This window comes from Phymastichus coffea, unplaced genomic scaffold (genome assembly GCF_024137745.1).
Source record: "Phymastichus coffea isolate CEN01 unplaced genomic scaffold, Cenicafe_Pcof_1.1 PCOF00053, whole genome shotgun sequence".
Lineage (NCBI taxonomy): Eukaryota > Metazoa > Arthropoda > Insecta > Hymenoptera > Eulophidae > Phymastichus > Phymastichus coffea.
The window spans coordinates 1221609-1248533 of NW_026706864.1; the positions used below are offsets into that span (position 1 = coordinate 1221609).

At 32.2% G+C, this 26925-nt stretch overlaps 5 protein-coding genes across 6 annotated transcripts; 2 read left to right on the top strand and 3 right to left on the bottom strand.

The window, feature by feature from the left end:
- Positions 1–32: 32 nt before the first annotated feature.
- On the bottom strand, positions 33–5859 carry LOC131665653 (YTH domain-containing family protein 1). Its single transcript, XM_058937698.1, has 5 exons — positions 5050–5859; positions 4276–4775; positions 3369–3812; positions 2425–3261; positions 33–2276 (listed from the first exon to the last, which is right to left on the bottom strand). Exons 1-5 carry the CDS (start codon positions 5081–5083, stop codon positions 2232–2234), a joined length of 1860 nt encoding a protein of 619 aa, XP_058793681.1. The 5' UTR covers positions 5084–5859; the 3' UTR covers positions 33–2231.
- Positions 5860–8936: 3077 nt separating this feature from the next.
- Positions 8937–13124, top strand: LOC131665626 (integrin alpha-PS2-like). The gene has a single exon (XM_058937656.1). The coding sequence runs from the start codon at positions 9268–9270 to the stop codon at positions 12463–12465; it is 3198 nt and encodes a 1065-aa protein (XP_058793639.1). The 5' UTR covers positions 8937–9267; the 3' UTR covers positions 12466–13124.
- Positions 13125–16149: 3025 nt separating this feature from the next.
- Positions 16150–19551, top strand: LOC131665698 (ankyrin-3-like). Its single transcript, XM_058937755.1, has one exon. It carries the CDS (start codon positions 16150–16152, stop codon positions 19450–19452), a length of 3303 nt encoding a protein of 1100 aa, XP_058793738.1. The 3' UTR covers positions 19453–19551.
- Positions 19552–19573: 22 nt separating this feature from the next.
- LOC131665627 (ATP-dependent DNA helicase DDX11) lies at positions 19574–23565 on the bottom strand. Of its 2 annotated transcripts, XM_058937658.1 has the most exons (10): positions 23512–23565; positions 23372–23419; positions 22555–23291; positions 22022–22498; positions 21407–21963; positions 21116–21339; positions 20870–21049; positions 20707–20791; positions 20496–20626; positions 19574–20186 (listed from the first exon to the last, which is right to left on the bottom strand). In XM_058937658.1, the coding sequence occupies exons 3-10, from the start codon at positions 23247–23249 to the stop codon at positions 19938–19940; spliced, it is 2598 nt and encodes an 865-aa protein (XP_058793641.1). In that variant the 5' UTR covers positions 23250–23291; positions 23372–23419; positions 23512–23565; the 3' UTR covers positions 19574–19937. The 2 variants fall into 2 exon arrangements, with proteins under 2 accessions (XP_058793641.1, XP_058793640.1); XM_058937657.1 differs by having other exon boundaries at positions 23372–23530.
- A 1375-nt stretch (positions 23566–24940) lies between these two features.
- Positions 24941–26905, bottom strand: LOC131665699 (uncharacterized). Its single transcript, XM_058937756.1, has one exon. It carries the CDS (start codon positions 26903–26905, stop codon positions 24941–24943), a length of 1965 nt encoding a protein of 654 aa, XP_058793739.1.
- Between the last annotated feature and the right edge of the window lie 20 nt (positions 26906–26925).

The window sequence follows — 26925 nt, forward strand, 5'->3', positions numbered from 1 at the left end:
AAAAGAATACGATTCAATTTTGGCTTTCTTTTCGATATGAATTTCTTCTTTTCAATAAGAAATTCTTTTTTTCAAAATTAAATTCGAACAACCTATTATTCGAACAACTATATTAAAAAAATACGTAGTTTGAGATAATACAAATTGTTTTCTTTTTCATGTCTCACTGAAAAACCATTTAAAAAAGGAAAAAAAAAATAGTAAAGTAATAAGTAGTTCTGCGTAAATCAAACGCATCGCGTACTTATACATTAAAACAATACATGAAAATAAACATTAAATGGATGCTTTATTCTTTTGATTGCGTCGAATCTCCTATTTAGAAAAAGAAAAAAAGAGATTTTTTTTAAAGTTCTAAATCTAAGATAAGAAGAGGTGGAGATTAAGTTTTGATCAAACCCAGTAACGTCACGCAACTCAGCAAAAAACGACACCCTTCTTTATTCAGCGGCGATTAATTAATATACTTTCTTCTCCCTTGCTTTGCACGTGTACTCTCAGCTGTCCTACAATTCAACAATACGTAATACCGCATGTTGGAAAAGTTACTTCAAACAATTGCATCGCAAAGAACAAAAATATAGTAATTAACGCTTATTTGTTTTTTTCTCCATTTTTTTCTTGTTACTCTCTAAAAACATCATGACTTCTAAAGCAAGAGACATAAAGTTCCGGTTTTACAAACGATAAAGAAGCATCTCATGAGTTCATATCTTTTTTTATTTCTCATCATAAACGATGAAAAAAATAATCGTCAAACAACTCTAGGAACGACAACTGGATTACGTGTTTTATTTTCTCTCTCTCTCTCCACAGCTCCATTCGCTTTCTCGCAACAACGCATATATCATGTGTTTGAAAAGGAAAAAATGAAACAGAAAAAAATAATAATAAACGAAAATTAGTACACACGGAGAATATTGTTACTTTTTGTTAAAATCATCTTATCAAAATATGTAAAAGATATTCGTCACCTTGAGAAATCCCGAGGCTAACGAGGAAGAGACAGAGAGGCAGAGACCTACAAAGTTTTTTTATGTATAAAAAGATAGTATATCGCTGGATAAGCTTTCGTTCATTCTCTCGTATTATTTTTTTCGTTTGTTTTTTCACAAAAACGTAATCTTACAATTGGAGAAGTTACATTTCACTATTTTTTTCCCTTCTCGAGATTTTTTCTACACACTGTCCGAAAGAAAAATAATAACATACAATCGTTTAACAATTAAGATTTTATGTCTCTAGGTTTTTTTATCGTTATGTTTTTTTTCATTTTATCTTTTCACAAAAAAGTTACAATGATTACAATTATAATCACCATCAAGTTGCAAATAACGCGACGTAAAATCGCTTGCGTTATATGAATTTTCATCGCTCGCACCCTTAAACCTTCCTTCCATTATCATTATTTTTTTGCAGTAGTAGTATTACGTGAAAGTTCGTGTTGTATAATGATGTTTTCTCATTCGCTCGTCGCATTTAAAATCGCACGTGTGTGTATGTATTTATTCAGTGCGTGAGTGTATACATTTTTTTTCTTGTGTACATCGTTCAAGTAGTTTTATGCAGAATAATGAAGATCAAATGACACTCTTTTACAATATGACCGCACGCTGCGCTTATATATAGAATTTGTTCAAACATTTGTCAACAAAAGTACGTTCATCAAGCATTATACAAGAATTCCAGTGTCCATTTCGCTGCGTACATCATATATTCAGTCAATGTCCTTGCCGTACCACATAATCTGCGAACATGCCATTAACCTGCCTTTGCTTATATATATATACATACATACATACATATACATATACATACATACATATATATATATATACATATACTTTCTTTAATCAGATTTTTTCGCATGTCTTCTGTTGTTTTTTTTTTCGTTTTTGTATAGTCAGTTCAAATGGTTGAATAAACACCGTTTTAGCAATAAGAGTCAAAGCACAAGACACACCACCGCACTAATGAACTCCTAATCGTCTTGTCCATCGGCTGGTCGATCTAACGATCATCAAATAAAATACAGGATTAGTTGCAAGGCTCTGCGCGACAACGTTAATCATCATCTTGTTCGTTGTCGTTAACGTGATTTTTTGTTTGTCTCCGGTCCTGGTGGCATGTTCGAGCAGTCCATCGAAGTTCGGTGAAAGCGAAGAATAAGTTGCACTCGTTACTTCCTTTATTCGAATACTAGTGCTGGCTGGACTCTCGAGCAGTTGCTGCTACTGACGTGATCCTCCTCTACCTCGTCCGCGGTTGTCTCGATCCTTTAAAAAACGTCATTTATTATTACGATTATGTCAAAAGCTAATTTTACAGCAGTAAAATAAACAATAACTTAATTATTTATAAGATTATAATTTTCTGAACAAGAATTACAAGATTATAAAGTATGTAGGATGATGCGAAACGTACTCTGCGTTGATGATGGGGGTGATGATGCGGCGGTGGACCATGATGATGATCCCTATCGCCAGAATCTCTATCGCCCCTAGGAGGTCCTCTACCTCCAGCACCTCTTTGATTGGTATGTGGTATCACACTTGGATGCGGAACCTTTCGTTGATCCTCCTCCGCCTGTCTACGCTCGTAATGTCCAAAATCGTCAAAAATACTCGTCGAATGACGATAGCTGTGCAAAATCCTTAATACTGCTACGCCTTTGGCATGCGGTACTTCCTGAGCGTCACGCGAATTCGTCACCGGTTTATTCTCGTTGTTCTCCAATTTGATGTGTCTCAGCTGTACATTAGGCACGTCCTTAACATAAATCCAGCGAACGCGAAACTGTCCCTTCCACTTGTCCTGCGACCACACGGAACTGTTGCTCTTGTAGTCGACAGCTGAGACCATTTGTGCCATACCACAAAAATGACCTGAGCCGTTGACAGAAAAAAATAGGAATAGCGGTGCTTGATCGCGCGATGCCTCACGATACGCTTGATCGAGACGTTTATTGCCGTGCTCCGTGCTACACCAGATCTCGTACTTGATCGAGCGATGAATGTCGTCCTCTGAGTAGGACTTTATCACGAAAAAACGCGCTCCTGGCGCCGATGTATCGAATTCTACTGGGTTGTAATCGTTCTTCACCTTCAACTCGTCCAATACTGGATGAGATACATTTTGCAATTGTTGTTGTTGTGCTTGTTGCTGATGTGATTGTTGATGGTGATGTTGTTGCTGTTGTGGATGAGGTGGAACTGTGTGGTGTTGCGATGAATGCTGCTGACTTTGCATATGATGTTGATTCTGTGAACATTATTTTACTTGATATCTATTTTGCCACAATCAAAAAATACCTATTAAATCAAAATGTCATTAAAGGATCTACACTACGGTATCGCAAAAATTCTTACATTCGGACTGGACTGAGGAGATGTGAATTGCTGATGATGTATAGGCCCAGGTTGCATTTGAGGCGGTGGACTCCGATTCCATGGACCCCTTTGTTGTTGTTGTTGCGACAATTGTTGCCTCTGCACCGGTGGTTGTGGCGAAGATAATGCTGGTTGAACTGTCGGTGGCGACGGCGGTGGTGGCGCCTTGGGTGGTGGTACTTTACCCTCGCCCCAAGTGCCAATATCTATATTATGTTTGCCTGGAATGATCGGCGGTGGTGCTATTCCAGTTTTTTTCTTGGGTCCTTGTGAAGCGGATAACTGGGGTACTGGTTTCGCTGGTTGACTTGCTACGCTCGCCCACGTTATCTTACGAGGTTCTTTCGGTTCCAATTTCGGTGGCGCTGGTGCTTGTTGCTGAACTTGAGGTGTTTGCTGTGTTGATTGATCTGGTCTCTGTACCTATTGATTTTGAAAGATGAGCAAATGAAAAAATTATAAATTTGATTAATTGATTTATGTCACACAATTTTTTCGTGAGAAATTGTTTACCAGAAATGATTTTTCTTCATTGACTTTAAATTAATTGTAATTCATCATAATAACAAACACATAATGAATAAAGTCATTATAACAGAAAACTTGTTATAATCATATCAATATAATTGAAAGAGCTGCTTTACTGTAGTTGTATATATCAAGTTTACAACGTATTAATTTTTAAAACTGAGAAATCAATAATTATTGATTTTAACATTATTTTGGTCACCGGTTGAGCTTCATAAATTATTTAATGGTATATCCAAGCAGAAAGCGTATATTAACTGTGAGAGGAAAAAGAAAAAACTCAATGCTGATAACAAATTATCAAATTTCCATAACTTAATGGAAAACAAACTTAGTACAGTATATAAATTATATTCACCTTGCTACCAATGGACAATCCTTGGACACCTTGTTCAATAGCTTTACCATCCCCAATGGTAGATCCATAATTGTCGCCACTACGATGAGGATAATAGTCCTCGTATCTAGCCTTTCTAGGTGTGCCCCAGGCACTGAAATCTCCGTTACCATGGAAGTAATTGGGAAATGTGGGTTGTGCAAAGTTTCCAAAGCTCCCACCAGCATTGGAACCAAAAACTCCTTCCATGCCATAGGCATCATGACTCATTTGACCTCCATATCCAGGTAAAAAAGTTACAGGATCAGTGCCATTGGACCAAGTGCCATCGCCACCACCAAAGGGTGTTTGATATTGGAAAGAGGTGCCTGCATAATATGGGCTATAATGGTCATTGCCTCCACTACCAATGGGATAATTGGAGTGATGTTGGGTGCTGTTGCCACCTCTCCATGATTCAAAGCCAATGTCCTCTCCAGTCGAGTGATCACCAGGTTGATGTTCTTTTGGTCCATTGTTCACTGAAAATATTGGTTGCATAAATCAGTGATGTATGAAAGAACTATCACTGATAATAATAATCTTGTCTTAATTAGGCAAAAACATATGTCACACAATGTATTTACAAGCGATAAAGGGCGCAAGACGTCGCTAAATCAATATTGCCGCTTTATCATTTTTGAAAATTGCCAAATCAATCTCCACCGCTGCAAACTCTCACTATCCATCTCTTTCTCGCTCACGAACATAAATTTCACACTGTATATAATCAACGGTAAGAATTTGCTTTTTTACCTTGACTGTTAGATTGCCCTTTCATGCGCTGCATTCCGTATCATGGACGAAAGGGCTGCTTGACGTTTCGCTGCTCGTTGAGAGAAACCGGTATGCTCTGATATACAACGACAGGTAGTGACACTATCTCTACGAGGAAGACGCTGTCGCGGGTGGCCAAATTGACATAACCTCGTGGTAGGTCTATTCCCTCCCTCTCTCGTTACACACTCCCCCGCACACACACTTGTACTCACTCACACACGCACAGACACTCTGAATTCAATGCACAATTCCGATTTTGATATCGGGATGTTGAACGCACTATTGTTTATTGGACGAGGCGGCTTTTCTGGATTGTATGATTGTTAAATATTATACACCGACGACGACGACGACGACGGACAAACGGGAGACAACCGCACCGCCACAGAGAAACAACGTTCCACGTACACTTGCGCCGCCTGTAGCTTTTTTGCGATCTCGTACGAGCGAGTTTGCTATGAGTATACGATTGGCGACTAAAGATTCTGTGTGCGAAAGTGCGTTATACGCCGAAAAAAATAAGTTGGTAGATTATTGGACATTTTCTTCTTTATCATCCGGTGGTGTGGTGTGCGTCATACGAGATGATGCGCGAGAACCAGATGAGCCATATATATATATCATCCGGAATTCCGTTTTCGTTAATTCGTATTGGCTATTGCTACTGTGCTCAGATGGCGTTGCTTGCTCATTTCACGCGTGTTTATCTTCTAGACATCTTACTGTATACTGTATAGATAGTGGCGATGCGCTGCCGCAGCGCCGTGGTTACTTCATATTCTTTATAATACAGTGTCTATAATTCGCATGCGATTCGCGACCGCGACTCTTGATTTTCACTGGCGGTTCTTCGTCGCTATGAAAATGTTTTCTTATTTTAATTGGAAGATTAACAGGTGGCTCAGCGAGTTAGTTTCGTTAAGCTAGTATACCATGATTCTATGATCACTAAACCAAGGCATGTATAAGTATAAAAACTATTCATATAAAAGTGCAGTATTAAAAATTATAAGAGGTTTATTGAGAGAAATTATTGGTAGGCTGTAATAATGTTAAAAAATCAACCCACTACGGATTCTTTCGAGCAACAATTTTATTTTATAATTTCATCACCAACCTTTCGAGAATCTAATTCATTCCTCTCTTTACGAGCTATGATTTAATATATAATATGAATTTTCGAAATGGTATAAAAAGAAACACAAACAATAACAACGATCACCTTGAACAAATTAAATAAATTTGACGAGTTACATTATCCCGACAATTAAACGTTGTTTCGTAGCCTGCAAGTGCTGTACACATACTCTTTTATTTAATTTGAATACTTTGACCTTTTCTCTTTTATCTAGTTTTCAAGTAACCATTTAAAAAATATTCTACCGTAAAAAATCATACATTTAGCTTTTTATTTAACCTCAAGATTTTTCAAGCAGCTTATAAAGATAAGTTTTTTGTTTCGTTGTTTGAAAACTTTTTAATTTAATGCATGGTTAATTATTTCAATTATATGTATTGTATCAATTATATTTCCAAATCGTTCCTATATTATAAATGATATTTTATATCATGTCATATTCTTTTATATTCTTATATCATTATATATTAAATTACATTCTTAATGTATATTATTTGTGATATATTAAATTACATTTTTTAAGGTAGTTACACTCGCCATTTTTGATTGTCGATTGCCCATAACATAAATTTGAATTGTTGCCTTTTTGCCTATGAGATCACGAGCTGCGTTTATTTTATTTTTTTATACTTTCTTTAATTCTTTTCCTATTATTGTTCAGATTAATTATAATAATAAATTATCAGATTTTAATTTAGGGTAGTTCGTTTGTTTATTTATTTATTCCTCTTACCTTATTTGTCACGATAGTTGTAATAGTCATTCACAATGGAGTTCAGTGAAGAGTTAGCTGATCGCGTTGAGTCGATTGAACAAAAAATGAGAACTTATCTATCCGTCAATCCGGAATCACGACAGGACTGACCAAACTTTTTAACGACTACTTATCTAATAATGATTAACAAACCCAGTTACAACCCGACAACGAACTTCATAAACAATTCTACTAGGTGTGTTTTGAACGTCGAGAATACTTTCTCTCGACGCCGTTGTTTTCCCTTAGGGAAAATCCAAACCACTGTTTTCCCTTGAATATTATAACAAATTGTTTATAACAAAATCTTTTGTTTGTAAAGACATCTTCCAATTAAATATAAAGGTGCTTTCTATATAGTCTTTGATATTTTTTGTAGATCCATCTTTAGGCTCGTACGGCCTTTCTTTCTCTATCAATCAACTTCAATCACATAACAAATATATGCTAATTTAATAAATCCTTATCACATACAACAGACTGTTCCAAGAAAGTTATCTATCTCAAGAATTAAATAACTTTATTAGAATTTAAAAAGATATTTAAATAGTAGATTTGCAAGGATAGTTTTATTGCAACCAACATGTAAAAATTGAATTAGCATCAAAATAATAATATGCTATTTATAGGCAAACAGAAAAACAAATTACTGGTTTTTTTTATGTTATTTATAATTGTTTATAAAAACTTATTTCAACAATTAATCAAAATAATTTAAAACAAAATGCACCAATTAATTTTATGAGCGAAATTTAAGTGAAAACCTATTTAGCGAACTCTATTTTGTTGGTGTAAATACGTTATAAACAATTCTTTATTTGTAAAATTTTTAATTAATCACACTAATAATTGTTTAAAATGAAGAAATCAAAATGGAAACCTCGATAGCAAATTTTCAACAAACTCTATTTTATTGACGTAAAATCATTACAAATAATATCGTCCTGTCAATAAAGTAATTATATTCAAATAAAGTAATGATTATTTATACCGATTTTAAATCAACAATATAGAGTTTGATGAAAAATGCTAAAGAGGTTTTAGTTTTAGATTTTTTTGCATAATTGATTGTTTCTATTAATACTTCTAGATTACAACATATTTTTTTATTTCTAATTATTTATAATGGTTTTTAATATGACATTTTTGAGAATTTGTTTAAATAGCATTCAAAAAAAAATGAAAATGACAAAAGAAAAAACACAGATAATTCATTAAATTTCTCTCTGAAGTTGAAATTTTCTCGTCACGAAGAAAAAGTTGTTGGAATCGCTTGTAGACCTACATACGTTCTATACATACATACATAAAAAAAGATAAGTTAGATATATTCTTTTACATCAATATCATGCTAATTATAGATATAATGATTTAACCTAGATGTGCCCACGTTATATCAGTAATTTTATAAAGTTTATTCTAGTTACAATAAAAAAATATATAAAATATCAAAAACTATTGAAAAATGTAAAACTATCAATGAATTCTTACAAGAAAAATGAATGAAAAGAAAATGCTACAAATCCTATATAAATTTAACGTGCAGATTACCATCAATGCAAAGAAATTTATGCAAATCTCGATGATTACTGCGGGTTGTCTTTCGCAGCCATTATCTCCTTGAAAGGGTTAGACCCTCGCTACATATGCGCATACGCGCGCGTACGAGCGCGTACAAACGCATATGTGGCGAGGGCCTTAGATGATGCTTCGTATTTCGGGCATTTTATTTTAAATAATTGTTTAAAGTGTAATATAAAAATAGAAAATACGTCAGTACAATCCGTGGCAATGAATGTTTCGTGGATGAATAAGCACTCATTCAAGCCAAGCATTCAACTATTATAAGCTTTTTTGATATTCAATATTTGTTTCCATTTGTATACTCTTTACTTCCCCTCTACAAAGGCCCACTCCTTCACTGAGAACTGACAGACGTTAATCGCTCTTCTTCCTCTACTGCGACAGATCTTCAGTTTTCTCTCTCTCTCCTTCCCTCTCTCCCACCCTTCCTCTATCCCTCTCTTATAATAACAGACAGGCGACAGGCGACAGTCGTTCTGCAGTCGTCTGCAGTCGTTCGTACTGTGTGGCTGTCTCAACGTACATTGGCCGTTCATGGGTAACTTCGCACGCCGCTCTCGCGAACGCACGAAGCACAGAGAGCTTGTAATATTTATAAAATATGTCATGATTTCGAGATGTTGTCCACTTTTTTCGAAATAATACCTCCCTCTCGTATAGCTGCTGAAGTCGCCTTAAATTTGGCCTTCTAGTGTTAGTCTGCTTTTTTTTATTCTTAATGACCATGCTAAAAAATCAATTTAGTTTTTTCTACATAGTTGCCTTAGTGTTAAGTCGCAAGCATGTATTCACGTTCAACATCGAAGTAGAGAATTATGCAGTGTACAAAGGTGATCCTAGTTCTATGTTTGGCTATGCTGTTGCTGAATATCGTGATAAGCATGGAGGTGGTTGGGTGATAGTTGGTGCACCATTAAATCAAACAAGGCATTTAAATATTGACAGAGGTGGTTCAGTGTTTAAATGTGATATTGCAGAAGACAGCAGATGTTTTCCTATTGAATTTGACAAGAAGGGTGTGGACTATGTAAGGTCTCACAAACATGTCAGTGGTATAGAGCCCATTGATGAAAAGTCAGGTCAGTGGTTTGGAGCAACAATTGCAGCATCAACTGAGGCTGGTGGCCCATTATTAGCATGTGCTCCAAAATATCATTGGTTTGGCTATGTCAAGGTAAACTGGACAGTTGCTGGCTTCAAGGACTTTGTAGGCGCATGCTGGATTACCACATTAGATAATGAAGTAGCTACTGAATATTCGCCATGTCGTAACAATGAGACTGCGGGCCATCATCGACAAGGTATGTGTCAAGCAGGTTCAGCTGCTGCCATTACTAAGGATGGTAAGAGATTGTTTATTGGAGCTCCAGGAAGTTGGTATTGGCAAGGTCAGCTGTTTTCTGTAGACAGTAACATAAGTTTACCTTTCACACCTGCTGGCAGTGGGCTTAGACCTTATGAGCAACCTCGGTTGCTAGCAACAAAAGAAGGTCCTGCTTATGAAGACAATAGCTATCTTGGTTACTCTGTAGCAGTGGGAGATTTTCTTGGTAACAAGGACAGTGGTGTTGCGGTTGGTGTACCGCGAGGAGCAAATCTCAATGGAAAAGTTTTACTATTCTCTTCCGAATTGTACAATCATCAAAATATCACTGGTGAACAGATGGGTTCATATTTTGGCTATGCATTAATTGTTACTGATATTGATGCTGATGGTTTGGATGATATTGTCATCTCTGCTCCTTTCTACACTTCACCAAAGTTAGCTGGAGTAAAAATAGAAACTGGAAGAATATATGTATTTTATCAAAAGGCTGATCCAATCAAATTCTCAAAGTTCCATACTAGAGATGGTCAAAGCAACAGGGGACAATTTGGTCTATCACTTGCCTCTTTGGGTGACATTGATATTGATGGATTTGGTGATTTTGTTGTTGGTGAACCTTACGGAGGAGATGAGAATCGTGGTGCTGTCTATATTTATCGAGGAACTCCAAAGGGTGTAGAGGAAAAATATTCTCAAGTGATATACTCAGAAAATTTGGAGCAACCAGTATATACATTTGGTTGGTCTGTTGCTGGAGGATTAGATTTAGATAAAAATGACTACACTGACCTCGTTGTTGGCGCTTATGAGTCAAATACAGCTTTTTATTTTCGTGCCAGACCTGTCATTGAGATGGTAGCTTCTTTAGTATTTTCTAGAAATTTGATCTCACTGACTGTACATAATTGCGCTCTGTCCGACGGTTTCCCTGTTGCTTGCGCTGATTTTAAAGTCTGTTATATGTATGTCGGCAAAGGTGCGTGGTCAAAACACGACTTCAACGTGATGATCACGTTGGACGTCAAGAAGAGGAAAAGTCCACGCATGTTTTTTCTCGATTACGAAACCAGGAGTGTGTTGACCTACCAGGTCACGTTATCGTCTGGTCTACAGAACTGTCGACAATTCAGAGTTTATCTAGCAAAACAAGTGCGTGACAAATTGACGCCGTTAGATGCTGAAGTGCACATAGAATTGCAGAATAGTTCTACGAGGGCGGCCAATCATTGGAAAAGCCGTAATCCAAAAAGTAAATTACAAGCAGTATTGAGCCCGAAAAGTATAAAACAAATTGGTTCGCTCAATATTCAGAAAAATTGCGGACTAGATAATATTTGTATACCAGATCTGTCAGTGAGAGTAAAAAGACACCCTGGCGAGTACGTATTAAATTCACGACATGTTCTTGATTTGGACGTGAACATTCAAAATAACGGCGAGGATGCCTTCGAAGCTTCTTATTATTTGTTCTTACCCAAGGGTATAGATTACGTCAATGTAGAAAATTCCAACTACTCCAGGGAATTGATTGTACAATGTTCTGCTCCGAAAGATAGTAATAATAATACTCTACGCTGTGACATCGGCAATCCACTGCCAGCAAAGAAAAATCTCGATTTCAAAGTTCGCCTTCAGCCAGTTTTATTCCACGGCATGAAACCGAACTTTGAGCTTAACATGAAAGTCAATTCATCCAACAATGAGCGGCCTAACAGCGTTATAGATAACGCTTATAGAATCAATGTGCCTGTGCGTGTCAACACTGTTTTGAAATTGTACGGTGAAAGCAAACCCAAAGAAATTGACTTCAATTGGGCCAAGTATGTCAATACTAACTTTTCCAAGTCGAGTAATTTTGAGAAAAGCCCGCTCGTTATGCACAATTACACGATTCGCAACAGTGGACCATCCGCAATTTTAAGTACTGTTGTGAATCTTACTTGGTCGGCCGAGACATTGGCGGGCGATATTTTGCTATATTTGTTCGAACAGCCAGAATTTACAGCCGGCAAAGTTGTATGTGATTCAGCTAATGCAGATTTTTTGAGTATTAAGAAGCTGAGAGACCGTCTTTCTTCGCCGCAAGAATTTAATAAATATAATAACAATTTGCGCAACAAGAGGCAAGCATATAATCATGATAGCTCATATAGCATATTTTGTACAAGTACGAGGTGTGTCTATTTGACATGTAAAATTGGACAGCTGCAACAAAACGAAGAAGTATTTATTGTTATGAAGTTCCTTGTCAACATGACGACCTTGTCGAACATAACTAAAGAGAGATTGCAGCTTTCGTCCTTCATGAATGCAACGGTAACTTCGCAGCCGTTCATTGGTGAGCCGTCTGAAAAGATCAGGGAGTCCGTTGAAATTGGCATTACCGTTCAACCTTTGATTCCACCACCAAAGCCTGACGTGATTGACCTGTGGATAGTCATACTGGCTGCTTGTGCTGGAATGGCTATTTTGTTACTGTTAATGTGTTTGCTGTATAAATGTGGCTTCTTCAAGAGAAATCGACCTACGCCGGTACATCTTGACAAACAACCACTTAATTCAAGGTCTTTTTTGAGAGAAGAATACTGAAGAGGATATGAACCCTAAAAGTTGACATAATATTCATTAAACTATTTTGAAGTGCCTTTAACTCAAACGGACTGATGTTCTGAGAAAATTTGCTTTACTCAGATATTTTTAGAATATTTTACTTTTGTTTTATAGCATTTTTACGGGAATTTTAGTGTCCCAATATATAAATTAATTGATTATTAATTAATTTTCAATTAATCGTAATGTGTTCCTAATACCAAAAATTATTAATTCAATATCGACTAGAATTTTATGAGACAAAAATTTACTAATTGTCATTTTTGTAGGCAAATTGTAAATAAAAATGGTTGAAAAACAAATTTTACGTTTAGAAAAGCATGTGAAACTAAAATTTTTCAAAAAATAAGATATTATGCACAGGTGACTCCATAGAGCTTGTGATTGAGCTTATTTTATTTATAATGAAGAAAATTGTATATCTTATCTAGAATACTTAAAGTTGAAAACAGTTTCACGGTGATATCTATATTAAAGTGATTTTTAGACCATGATTATGAAAATTAAACAAATTCACTAATACACTCTTAAACTTTAAACATAAAACAAAAAATTTAATTGATATTATTTTTATGTATCTTAAAAAATATTCAGATCGTTTATTTACTTTGAGAAAGTTTTATTATTAATCTTTTGCATGTATGTAACGCGATACTAATTTCGAAATGATAATTTTATTTAGTTGTTTTGGAATTAAAAAAAATTTTTTGTATGAATTGGCTGTATTCTATTGTTGAATTTAATTAAGGTCACTTTTATATAAATAATTCATTTAAATTTAGATGTTATAAGTAAAAAAGAAGTTTGTAAATTAAAAATATGTATTTTTAAATCTGTCTGTAAGCCCGAAAAAACCGCTCGTAATATATAGAATATCTTCTTTTCATTTTTCGATTAATTTTCGAGTTTCAATTAAGTTTATGTATTTTAATGAAAATAAAGGACATTTATGACTCATTTGAATGCTACGTACATATAATTCGTGTTGTATGTATATGTACATTTCAATTTTCATTTTTTTTGCTTCAATGAAACAATCATTAAAATGAAGAACTAGTACAGATCATACTCGTACATAAATGAAATCTATCTCGGAACTCGTATTGCAGCTTCACGCATCTGGCGACCAACTGGACAGGATGTTGTCATGCGGCGCATATTGTGTTAAGAGTTTAGTTCTTGAGATAGGACTTGGGTTCTTGGGAACATTTGGAAAGAGAAAACTGCATCGAAAATGCGGAATTTAATATTTCTTTCGTTGAGGCTCAAAATATTCAATAATTTTATGCACGTAATTCCATGTTTTGTTAATATAACTTTGTTTGGTTATTAAATATACTTATAACGTCGCAATCTAGAATGTCATTGCGTTTACCAATAGTTCAGCTTCCGTTCACTCCAAAAAAATGTCCTGTTTAACATTGAGAAAATATAGTAAGATAGAGTCAACGTTTCATGAACTTGTTATAAAAATGTAGAAATGTTGCAAAAAGGCTGCCACATAAAATGAAAAATTATAACTAGTATTCCAGAAATATTTTGATAACATTATTCTGGAATCAAAGGCGCAAAACATTTTGCACTTTATGGCAACATTTCTGTAACATTTATGTTGGTTGCTGGAAATATTGGAGACGTTACAAACTAAATATACTTATTATTGGTCGAACTCACGCTCCTATTGGGTGCGAGGGGAAGGTCAACGCGAGTTTCACTTTCTATATATTGTGCCGGTGCCGCCTTCGTAGATCTATTCTTATCAATTCAGTTGATCGATACCCTGGTGGAAAGAATTCATGCATAAAATTTTAATAAATAGAAATCATCAGTTAGTGTATTTACTAACAGTTATTTACAATTTATAACCACTTATAAACTTTAGATTTCCAACACATATAGCTGTTATTAACTGCTATTAATAACAAATTTTTTATGATAAAAAAGTACATTTTCGAAGTTGTGTACTATTAATAATTGTATATAATTATTACTGACAGAAAACAACTATTAATAACTGTTATACGTGTCTAAAATCTGACATTTATAAACTATTTTAAACTGGAAATAACTGCGTCCAACAGTTTTACGCAAAAATTATTTTCAACAGGGTATGTCAGGATTTTATTCCTTTATTCAAATTAATTCAACAAATACTTAAATTCTATAACGTATTGTAAAAATCTATTTTTAACGCAATGAATGTGGCTATATTCACATACAAACGATATATTACATTTTCTAATGGGACAAAACTTGTCTATATGTACATTTTAAAGTAGAATATACTTAATTATTATTCGTTGATCTGTTGCTTTTAATTATCTACTGGGATCTTAATTGCATTTATTTATCAAGGTATATGACAAGCGATGATAGATTTTTATTTTTTTCAGTTGCAATTGATTATAAGTATACAATTTACTTGTTACAAACAATTTATATTGTATGCTATAAAATTCAAGAGCTGCATCTAATTTATTATCATAGTAAAATATTTGCCTTGTCTACAAATCCATTTTGGTTCTGTAAGAATTACTATGAGCACATTTTTATAATCAATATATAAATAAATCTTATAGTACGCGTAACTGACTGATTATCATGTCAAAATAACATCTTTTAAGAAAAATTGTAAATTTAAACAAAATGAATCTGACCTTTATTATTTTTTTTAACTTAATGAGAAAAGATAGAACGCTCGGAATATTCACTGTTCTGTAGTTGGCATTATCAACATTTTTAGTGATTTGTACTATTTGTAGTACATGTTTGTACGCATTACATATGCGCATGTGGCCGGTTTGTTTTTGCATATATCATATCAATGACATTTTTCTAAACCAGTCCTTTGATTTTTCACTCTGCTTAATTATCACTCTAATCATCATACAGATAATTATTATACAAAATTTGCTTCCCGGCGCGTTCAATTATAAAGATTCACAACACGAATAATTTAAAATTAGTAGAAAAGAATAATGGAAATAATTGACGTTATCAGAGCTTAAAAATTTTAATAATGAACTAATGTGACTGTATTTTGATCTCAACTTAATTCTAATTAATTTATTATAATTAGATAGAAAAGAAATCTTTAAAAGTTTTAATTAGGTATTGCCAAGTAAAAAAAATTTATTAATTATAATTTAGTAAATTGCTCGTCAATTACTTCAGATTACTCTTCTACTTAAGGTAATGCGAGTCAACAATCTGACCTGGAGCATTTATGTTCTGAACAATGCGAAAAGTGCATTATGCAAACTGATTGATCATTTTTGTAATTTATAAGGATAAGCTACGAAAAATTAACACTGAAAATTATTATTTTCTTAACTTAACTCATTTATTATATAAATATATAATGTTTAATTAAACAGTGAGAGCTAAAATTACTCTATATCAGATCAAATTTTCATAAATCTTGTTTTAGAAAAATAAATTAAATAACAAATATAAGAAACAATATAACCTAAATTTTTGAAGTTACATGTTGGTATAAGTATTTGAATATTCGTTGATAAAATTCATTGAATAATTTTTAATATTATAATAAGAATCTAAAGGCTCACTAAAAGCTATTATATGTATTTTGCAGGTGTAAATTGGAATAGTCACATTTTGTATTAATCTTCATATTCATCAGTTCATTTAAAAATATCAGTTATGGCAGTTCTAATGACAAAACATGAGTATGAATTATTGAAAGCTGTAAAGAAAGGCTATATTATCACCGTAAAAAAACTTATAAATTCTAATTTAAAAAATTTAAATGATGAACGATACCTTGATTATCAATTAATTATCGAAGCTTTGATTAGATTTCAAATTGATATTGCCAAATTGTTAATAAACAAAGGTTTTCGTGTTTATAAAATGTCTCAAGATGAAAAGACAATTCTAGAATATGCAGTTTATTTGGAAGACATAGACCTTATTACAAGTTTGTTAGCAAAAGGAGCCTCTCCAGATATTTTAGTTTCAAATAAGCAGAATAAAACTCCTTTTCATTTGGCTATAGATAGAAATCAGCCATTAATTATTAAACTATTTTTGTCTCAGTTTGACATTAAAACTTACGATAAAAGCGATCTTCTTTATTATGCAATTAAACAAAATAAAATTGAAGTTGTAATACAAATGATTGAAAAGGGGTTTTCTTTGAAGACAAAAAATGAAAAAAACTTAACACCATTTTGTGTAGCATTAATAAACAAGAATTACAACATTGTAGATTACCTTTTATCATCACACCATATTGTAGAAGGTATGAACTTCAATAATTATGATGATATAGCACCAGCATATATAGCCAGTATGAATGGCCACTTGGAAGTCATTAAAAAATTTATAAGTTCTGGTTTATCAATCAATAAGCCTTTGAAATCAACTACTGACATTTGGTCATGTTTAGAAAATTGTTCTGGACTTACATTATTACAATGTGCAGTTAAGTTTACAAAGATTAAAGTAGTTAAATTTTTAATAAGCAAAGGGGCAGACATTCTTATTCATAATGAAAATGAATTATCTGCACTTCATATTGCTTTTAAAATTAAAGCAAGAGGCATTTGGAAAACTTGGCAAGAATTTAATGATAACAATTCAATAATTGATCTCCTTTTAAAAGCTAACATGAAATTCAAGTACAATCCAGTGGAAAAACACCGATTGTCTCACTTCCATATAGCTTGTTGCAGAGATGAACCCAAGATTATTGAATACTTCTTGAAATTTGGTGCTTTTATCAATCAGCCAGTCAGTCCAGAATGTTACCTTTATAAAAGTTTTACCCCTTTGCACTTTGCTGTCAAATTTAGATGTAGTAAAACATTGGAATTACTTTTAAAAAATGGAGCAGATGTCAAACAGAAAGATTTTGAGGGTATGACTGCATTGCATATTGCAGCGAAGGAAGCTTACTTGGATGGAGTACGTTTACTTTTACATTATGGTGCTTACATCACTTCCATAGATTGCCATGGCAATTCACCAGTACATTGGGCTTTTGAAAAAAAAAATTATAAGATCATTGATCTCCTGCTCTCAGTTCACAATGTAGCTAATTCAAATCCAATAAATATTGAAGGCTTATCTCATTTTCATATTGCCTGCTCAAGAAATAATGTTAATGTTGTAAAAAGTTTTATTGAAAATGGAGTCTCCATTGACACTTGTGTTCTTAAACATGATAAAGGTACAGACTCTAATGTTGAGAATTGGAGTGGTTATTCCCCATTACACTTTGCTGTTTCTCATAACAGATCAAAAATTGTTCAACTGCTCTTGTATAAAGGAGCAAATGTTGCATTAAAAGATAAAAATGGGTTTACTCCACTTCATATAACTTATCGTTATACTAATGAAATGTTTAGAGAGTTTGTAAAAAATATCCTAGATGATTTGGGTAGGAATGAAAAATTAATGCAACAGCTTGAACCACACACCGATATTTTTAAAGTCCATCAAGATCAATCTGTTGAATTTCGTGGTTTTATAAGAAAAATTAATTGGTTACCTAACAGAAAAGATCATTTTAAAATCATAAATTCACTGTTAAGCTACAATAGTTACATAGATTGCTCTGACAACCATGGTAATACTCCTGTACTGTATGCTTATGCTGTTGTATCTAATGTTGAACACATATTAGAAAATAATTTGAAATGCTCAGTATCATTATGGAGTCAAATAATCGACAGCTTTTCCGAAGAAGTTTATAAAAGAAGAGATTTAATTTTGAACAATCTATTAAAACTTCATGTCAATTTGGATCAATGCTATAAATATGGTTCTATTTTAAACTGTGTTTTTTGGATACATGATAAAGAGTTAGAAAAAATGTTTGAATTGTTCTTGAAAAACGGTGCAAATGCTAATATTATTAACGATATGGAGATAGCACCTCTTCATCAAGCAATTTTGATATTGAATAAAAAGCTCATTAGTATTCTATTAAACTACAATGCCAATGTGGATGGTATTCATAAAGATGCAATACCCCTTTTGATTGCTACTTCTACATCAATGCCTTTCACGATTTGTATTGACGTTATCAAACTGCTTATAGATGGAGGAGCCAATGTTAATGCAAGACAAGCCAATGGAAGAACTGCACTACATAATTTAGCGTCACGACGTATTATCTACAATCAAACCGCGTTAAATGCAGTATTTATGTTGACTAATGCAGGCGCTGATATTAATAGTAAAGATTTAATGGGACTGACTCCTCTTCATATAGCTTGTTTAAAAGAAAATTATGATATCATGAGGGTACTGCTAGACAGCGGTGCGGATATAAATATTGAAGATAATCAAAAGAGAACCGTTCCTTGTTTATTATACCAACACTTAAAAAAGTCAAAAAACTTTTCGAGAAGTTACATACATTCATTGATTTCTCTTTTGAAAAACTACATTATTAGTATGCAAGTGGTTGGTTTGACAGTAAGTAAAAAAGCTTTGTCATCGCAAGTTCAATGTAACAAACTCGTGATACATTTAGACCAAAGTAAGTTAATTAATAAATGGAAATCTGAAGTAGAGAAGCTCAAAGGTAAAAAAATTAACAGTAATTGTACTCTTTATAATGTTTTATTTAAAGACGAAAATTCTTTGTCAAAGCTCGTGAAAAATTACACATTCAAGTATATCGTACGATTGAAAACGTTCAAGTATATGTATCCGACATATGGCTATTTAATTCAATTGAAATATCAGGCAGGTTTAGAAAGAGCTAATCTTTTGCCGATAGCAAAGTATGCATTAAATTCATTAGCAAACCGACATTTGCCAGACGTGTGCTCTGAACACATCTGCTGTTACTTTACAAACATTGAATTAAAAGAATCTATTGCAACATTGTCTTGTTTTCTTAATAATAATGTCAAAAGTTTAGATGATACCGTAGAATTGAGAACCCGTAATTGGAACAAGCGCCAGAAAGTAAATAGATTAATACAATGAAAAATTGTTTTACATAAGGTAATAAACTAAGAAGCGAGTGTTTCCTTGGGAAAAATTTATTTATTTTTCTACTTATTTGATAATTTATAGTAAAAATGGAGTAACAAATATGTTTGTTTATGTAATAAAAGTAAATTAGATATTTACATTAAATGTGTAAAAAAACATAACATACGTTAAAAACATACACCAAAAGCGAGTGATTCTAAAAGAACAACTTTTTTTATTTTTTACCTATTTGACAATTTATGACAAAATTTATGTAACAGATATGTTTCTTTATGCGATAAAAGTAAGTTAAATATTTATATTTAATGTGTACGAACATCGTTATAAGTAAAAAACGTAATAAAATAATACTTTACTAACTAACACTATTCGCATAAAACTTGTTTGCATGAAAACATCCTTCTGCTCATTATATCATAGCCAATATTACGAAAAATAATCAATAAATAATGTAAGTAATCACAAATTTCATTAACTCATTTTAATTCATCTTTTTTCTTGGCAGCAAAGAATTTAGCAATCACCTGAACAGCGCTTCCGAATGTTGTATATATGTCGAGACTACGTCTGATCCAACCAGGTAGTGAGTTAGTTTTGTTAGCATAACGTTTGTCCAGTAGAACCACTGTTGCGTAGTCATTGATGTGACGAACTGCACGACCGATACACTGATTCACTGCCTTCATACATGTGTTCTCATAGTAGATTGTACCAGCGTTGGGACTCTATAAACCGAAAATGTAAATAAAAATAGTAGCGATTTTTAAATTGATATAGTTAAAATATAAATTTGTCCAGAGAAAGTAATGAAATTATTTAATGAAATTATTATCATAGTTATATGTATTAGATTTGTTGTACAAATATACAATATAATAATACTAAGAAAGAATGCCTAAATATTGTTAGTTACTGTGGAGTGTAGAATTCTTAAGTAGTTCATATTTGGTCAGATTTAAAAAATGTCGTTCAAGAAAAATTGATTATCATTTTTCAATGGTAAGAGAATTCCTTTGAATACTTTTTGTACTTACAACATTCTCTTTCAAATACTTCATTTTTTCTTGTAACTCCGGGGATTTGATATTCGGATAAGGCATACCAACAACTATGACGCATCGTCCCAGGTCATCAGAAAAGTTTAGCCCTTCACTTAATTTACCACCTAAGAAAAAAATATGTCAACTAAGAAAGAATATATAGGGATAGTTTTTAAATTTTTAGAAATTTTGGTATTTAACATACCTACTACACTAAATAATATCGAACCATTCTGTGGTTTCATCGGCTTTCTTATTGCACTCGCATATTTTTCTAAAACTTGATTTACCTAAGAATATGATAAATTGTTATTAAACTCATTCTTCTAAATGCAAATATATTTTGCAATTGATTTGTGTTTGATTACGTGAGTAGCAACTTTTGGTTCTCGAAAAATAGACTTTTTCTTACGAATTTTTGCCAATACTTCTGTTGAGTCTAAATGTTTGAATAATAATTCTTCATAACCATACGATGGCAAAAACACTACTATACCCGCTGGTACAATGTTGCATAAATTGACTAGTGTTCTTCCTAATTCATTTAACTATAACATATTTTATCCTAAAAGTTCAATTACAAGAAAATTTTATAAACATAAATGTTATTATACCATTTTAACATTTTGCCTATTTTGATAGTTGAACTCAAACTCCATTCCAGTTGGCCCTGTCTTCATGATGCAAGTCAAAATATTTTCTTTTGGTATTACATGATCGCAGGAAAAAGTAATGATTCTCTCGGATTTAGCTCCAGCACCAATGAACAACTGCTCTTTGAATTCTGACATTGGCTCCATGGTTCCACCAGCTAAAACAACAGCTCGCGCTTCCTGTACTGTAAAAATTACAAAATTTTATTATAAAAATTATTTTATTTGTTGTATGATAACCAAACAACGTACTTATCTCTGAAAAATGAGCTGCAGGATTTAGTAACAGAAACTTTAAATATCCTTTACCAATTGTATCTCCAGGCGTTACAAAAATCCTACCATCAGAGCAATTAGTTTTTAAAGTTTCTAAGAAACTTGTAATTATTATCAAAGAACTGGTAATTTGCTCTTTTTCTTTCTCATCTATAGGTTTTATTACAGTATTTTGCTTTACATCAGAACTGTCCTTTTTTTGCAAAGATTGGAGAAAAGCTGTAACTCCTTTCTTCTCTTCCACATTTTCTTTGACAATAGGATCATGTTCATATTTCTCTGCATACCCACGTAGTTTATGAATTAATTTAGATTTCTGAATGAAATCAATTAGATCAAATATATTGACTGTGTCTATCTCTGCCATAGCTTCAAAATCTTCAATGCCATATAATTTAGTGTCTGATACTTTCGTAATTTTATCATCTGGATGAGATTTTGAAGTTCCTCCTAGTACTTTGATTAACTTTTTTAAGCAGAAATTTAGTTGACTTAAAAACAATACGTTCTTAGCTGTCAAAACAGTTTCAAACCTGTGAGAAGTAAATATTTTATTATTTTGAATACCATAGTATTTCAATATTTAATTACTTTTTTTGATACTGAGATAACTGATTGTAACAATGAAGAATATTTTTTCCAGTAACAGTAACACTGTGCATCCTTTCAATAGCTTCTAATAAATTGTGTGCCTCATCAACAATTAAAATATTATTTTTCAACTTGATCCCTAAGCTATCTCTTGTTGTCTTATGTAAAATAGAATTATATGGAACTAATATCACTTGTCCATCTTCCACTGACTTTCTTGTAGAGTAATAAGGACATGTTTTTAACTCTTCACTTTTCTTTACAGTATCCTCAATGTCTCTTACACTCATTATAATTTCTGCTATTAATAAAGGTTGATTTCCAGGCATAAAAGGGCAAGAGGTTGAAGTTTTAGACCGTTTAAGATCTTTTTCTTTTTTTGATGTAGATTTCTTTTTCTGCAACTGCTGACACTGCTCGTTCATCATACTCATATTTTTCAAAGCTTTCACTGATGGATTTATACAGTAATTGTTTCTACAAATTTGATGTAATAAATGCAATGGTAAGTACTAATGCTTTTTTATACCTACCTTGATGCTAAAGATACTAAAGAGACTTTTTCAGAGTATGGACTTTTTTTAAGCTCTTCTACAAATTGAGACAGTTGAGAATGAGTTCTTGAGCAGAAAAATATTTTGCTATGTTTAATATCATCTGCACCATCCTCTTCTTCCTCAGAATAGTTAGATTGTTCATCAATGTCTTTCAAAATGAGATTCATGTCGACAAAATCTTCTTCAATTGCATCAATTTCTTTGCTCTCAAGTTCCTTTTTATCACTGCTCTTAGAGTTTTTCCATTTATCATAATGCTTTTCCTTTTCATTAGTTTCTTTGTACTTTTTGATTAACTCCTTGTACTTTGCTAGTTTTTCCTCTTGCCTTGTAATAACATCTAATTTATTTTGTACAGCTTGTTTCTCTGTATTTAATTTTATTTGCTCTGTTTGGACAAAAAACCAATCGCTTTCCATTTTCTTTTGCAATTCATTAATTCTGATATCTAATTTTACTTTTTCAGCCAACAAGGAATTTTTCTTATTTTCCTCATGATCTACTAGCCACTTTATTGCACCACATATGATTGATAATGTTTTACCAGTTCCTGTGGGACTTTCGAAAATGCCTAAATTTCCATTTTCCAAACAAACATACAGATTTTTCATAAAATCAGTCTGAATCGGATATGGAGGGAATGGAAATGGAAATTTTTCTGGTGGTTCCATGTCGATTAATAATCAATTCACTGATTAGTTTATTACTTACAACTGAAAAATGTAAATATGATTACGAAGATAATATAAATAGGTTTTTAAAATAAAAGATAACCTTTAAATAAGACACTTACCAGAGTCTAATTTGAATTTATTGAACAATTAGCGAGTTTTGTAATTGTCTAAAAAACATATGTAAAACATATTATTAATTTTTAATGTTTTTTATATCACTTGCCAAGTGAATTCAATCAAGAAAAATAATATTATTTACAATAGGAAATAACTATTAAAAAGTTCCGGTTTAGCAGAAGACATAGAGTTCGAGCGCCAAACTCATGCGGGACGAACGGAATATTATCTAATCACCATTTGACAAAACGCAACAGGTGATCGGCTATCTTTTTTAGAGCTAATCGACTAATCGAATTATTATTTATGAAAAATAGATAATTCTTTTTAAAATGCCATGCTATTTATTTTATTTTATAAAAATAACAAACTCAGAAGTATAAATAATTTTTTTATTGCCGATAAAACTTTTGAACCGCATCATAAATGTCTTAATCGTTGGCTGTGATGAATAGTGGTTGGATATTTTCTGGAAGGAGGTATTGCATTAGCTAAATTACTTTTACAAAACACAAATATTGAAAATAATGAGGATAAATAGTGAGGATGAATAAATGAAAAGTAACAACAGAAAAGCATTCTTTAAACTTTAAATTTGTTGAAATGATGTACTTTATTATGTACCTTTTATTAGCAAAAAATATTGTGCCATAGACTACTAATAGATTATTTCTCAACAAACAAATCAAACATTTTACTATAAAAAAACTGGAAATCTTTTTACAAAAATAAGCACATAATATTATTACTCATAAAAAACACCAGATTCAAAATTTCGAAGCTTTAAGCAAATAATACTTGTAGTTTATACGTTTTTTGTTCAAAGAATTAGTTATAAGAAAATTTTGTAAATTTTATAAAGTTGAAAAAAAAGGTTTTTCTTTATTTAACGGTTATTTTATGTATGAATGTTTTACCAAATTTGATACATTTTAGTTAGTTATGCATAATCTTTTATGTATTATAAAATATTATTAAAATTTAATTTATTATAACATAGATCGAGAGTTAATGACTTATTATTCAACATTTTTCTTTAAAATAAAATAAGATAATAAAACGTTAATTTATGTAAAAAATATTTTGCTTTATTTAGTTTTATAAGTAATTTACATTAATAATCAACATTTCTAAAAAGAAATCTATAAAATTGAAAAACACCTAAGTTATCAGTTTTATAAAATGATTTAATATTTGAGTAATAAATTTTTTAATTAATTGAAAATGCATTACGTTTAATCCTCAGACGTTTACAACTAATAATTCCTCTTTTCTCACAACAGTTTTTGCACAAATGAATATAAAAAGTATTTTATTCAATAACCTAATTAATATAAAACTGCTCATTAAATACTGTCCAGAAGTGCTTTTTTTATAAATACTTGATAGTTTGCTTTTCATGATTTCACAAGAAAGTGTTACATACATAAACAAAGATACTGAAAAAGTAATGTTTCAGCTTAAAGTATTAGAGAGTAAAAATTTTACAAAATTTTACATTGAATTTGAACTAAATTACATGAATAACAAATTGCCCTATAAAATACTTATTTACAGTAGATATCAAAAGATTATTCTTCATCACCCAATAATGCAGTAATAAAATTATGAATATGCTTATAATAATAAGCTGCAACATTTCTGGCATCATGCTTTGATTGAATATGCAATCCACTAGTACTCAATGTGTATAAATAAGGCAGCACTGCATAATGCTGACAAATATTCAACAAACTATCAATATCACAAGTTCCATTACTTTTGACAATCACTTCAGATAAACTTTTCAGAAAGTATCTTCTTACCTCTAATCGAGTGCTAAAACAATTATCAAACCATAGGGCACTTACAAAATCTTCTGCAAATGTTACTAACCACTTACGACTAATAATAGAAGTTTGGTTTTTATGTTGAAAATACTTTCTGTATTGCAATAGTAAAGCACATATTCTTGATAGCAAGGCGCAGCTTTTGTTGATAAAGCAACTGTAAACTAATGCAATTGGAGGCAAACTTATTGGAGTTTCTTTATATATCTCGAGAATATCTATTTGTTCATAAAATGAAAGAGCCTCTGATACCAAACTTGCATTTTCGGAGTGTATATTCAAAGAAGACACTATCAGTTCTTTAGTGAAACTTTCAATAATTCTCACTGATTCAGGAATGTTACCAATGAAATTTTGTCCCAAAAATGGAAACGATTTGTTCTTGAATAAGTTATTATTTATCACAAATAGATTTAACATCAATGTTCTTAATGTTCTAATTATCATACATTTATTTTGTATGGATGAACTGTAAAATACTAATTTTATGTGTTTCAACACATAATCTTGTAACTCTGGTAAAGAAATGGAACTCCATTGCATTAAGCCCAATAATTTTAACTGATGATCATCAACATAACAAGACATGTATTCATTTACAAAATAACTGACAATGGGAATTCCATGCTGCATGTATTTGGAAAATTCAATGGTCATATCTAAAATTTTATTCATTTCCTCATTTGAGTACCTTCCATTTTCAAATATAAAAGATCTCCAGAATGTGTTGTACAGATTGTGTACAAATCTTTGCTGATACTCAAAATCAGTATAAGTCAAGAGATGATATCCTATTATATTTGACAATAATGATGTGGAGTTGCATGGCATTCTTATAGAAGACTGATGGTTTCCAAGTTGTACAGTAGTAGTTATATCAAAAATGGATTTCTCTATCTTTTCATTAAAAATATTTGAACCAAGATTAAAATATCCTACAGAAGGCACCAGAGGGTCTTGATTTTTTTTGACTTTTTGTATATTAAAAATATTCCAATTATAATAGAGTTCATTACTTCGTTGAGTTTGTATCAAAATTATTCTATCTCTTGCATCTTCAAAACCTAAGCGTAAAAACTCTGGTATTGGCTTCCAGATGCCTTGAATGTTTATTGTTGGAATTTTTTCAGGTACAAATTCTGGTTTATATGATTTGAATAGCGACAGCAATGCAGTGAGATGCCTTGGAGGTTTTCTATAATTGCCATTCAACTTTATTAATCTTAGAACTTGTCTTCTTGTCACATCCTCTGGTTTGGTTATTAAGTATATTAATTGAGCTAACTTTGCCTCTAGTTTATCTTGTGTCACCATGAGATAAAAGAAAGCATCGTAAAATATATAGATTGAGTTTCTATTTACAAGCTGGTACTCCCAACAGCCAATGATCCATTGCAATAAAGTTGTAAGTGTCGTGACTGCAGCAGAAGTACGCAGGAACCAGACTATCAGTTTTTTAGCTTCATTGTCGTTTACTTTACCTTTTGGAATCATGCATTTTATAAAGGGAACAGCATTGGTTGCACTTAAATCATTACGTTGCAAGATATCCACCATTGTTTTTATGGTTGAATCACTCAAACCTTTCGATGCAGCTTCTTCTTCTAGTGTTACTAGACATGTTCGAAAATCTGCGAATACCTTGCCTTTTTCTTTTAATTGACGCAGGAACTTTTTAATGGCACTAGAACGGCTCTTTTCTGTCATTTTGAGTTATAGCCCTAGAT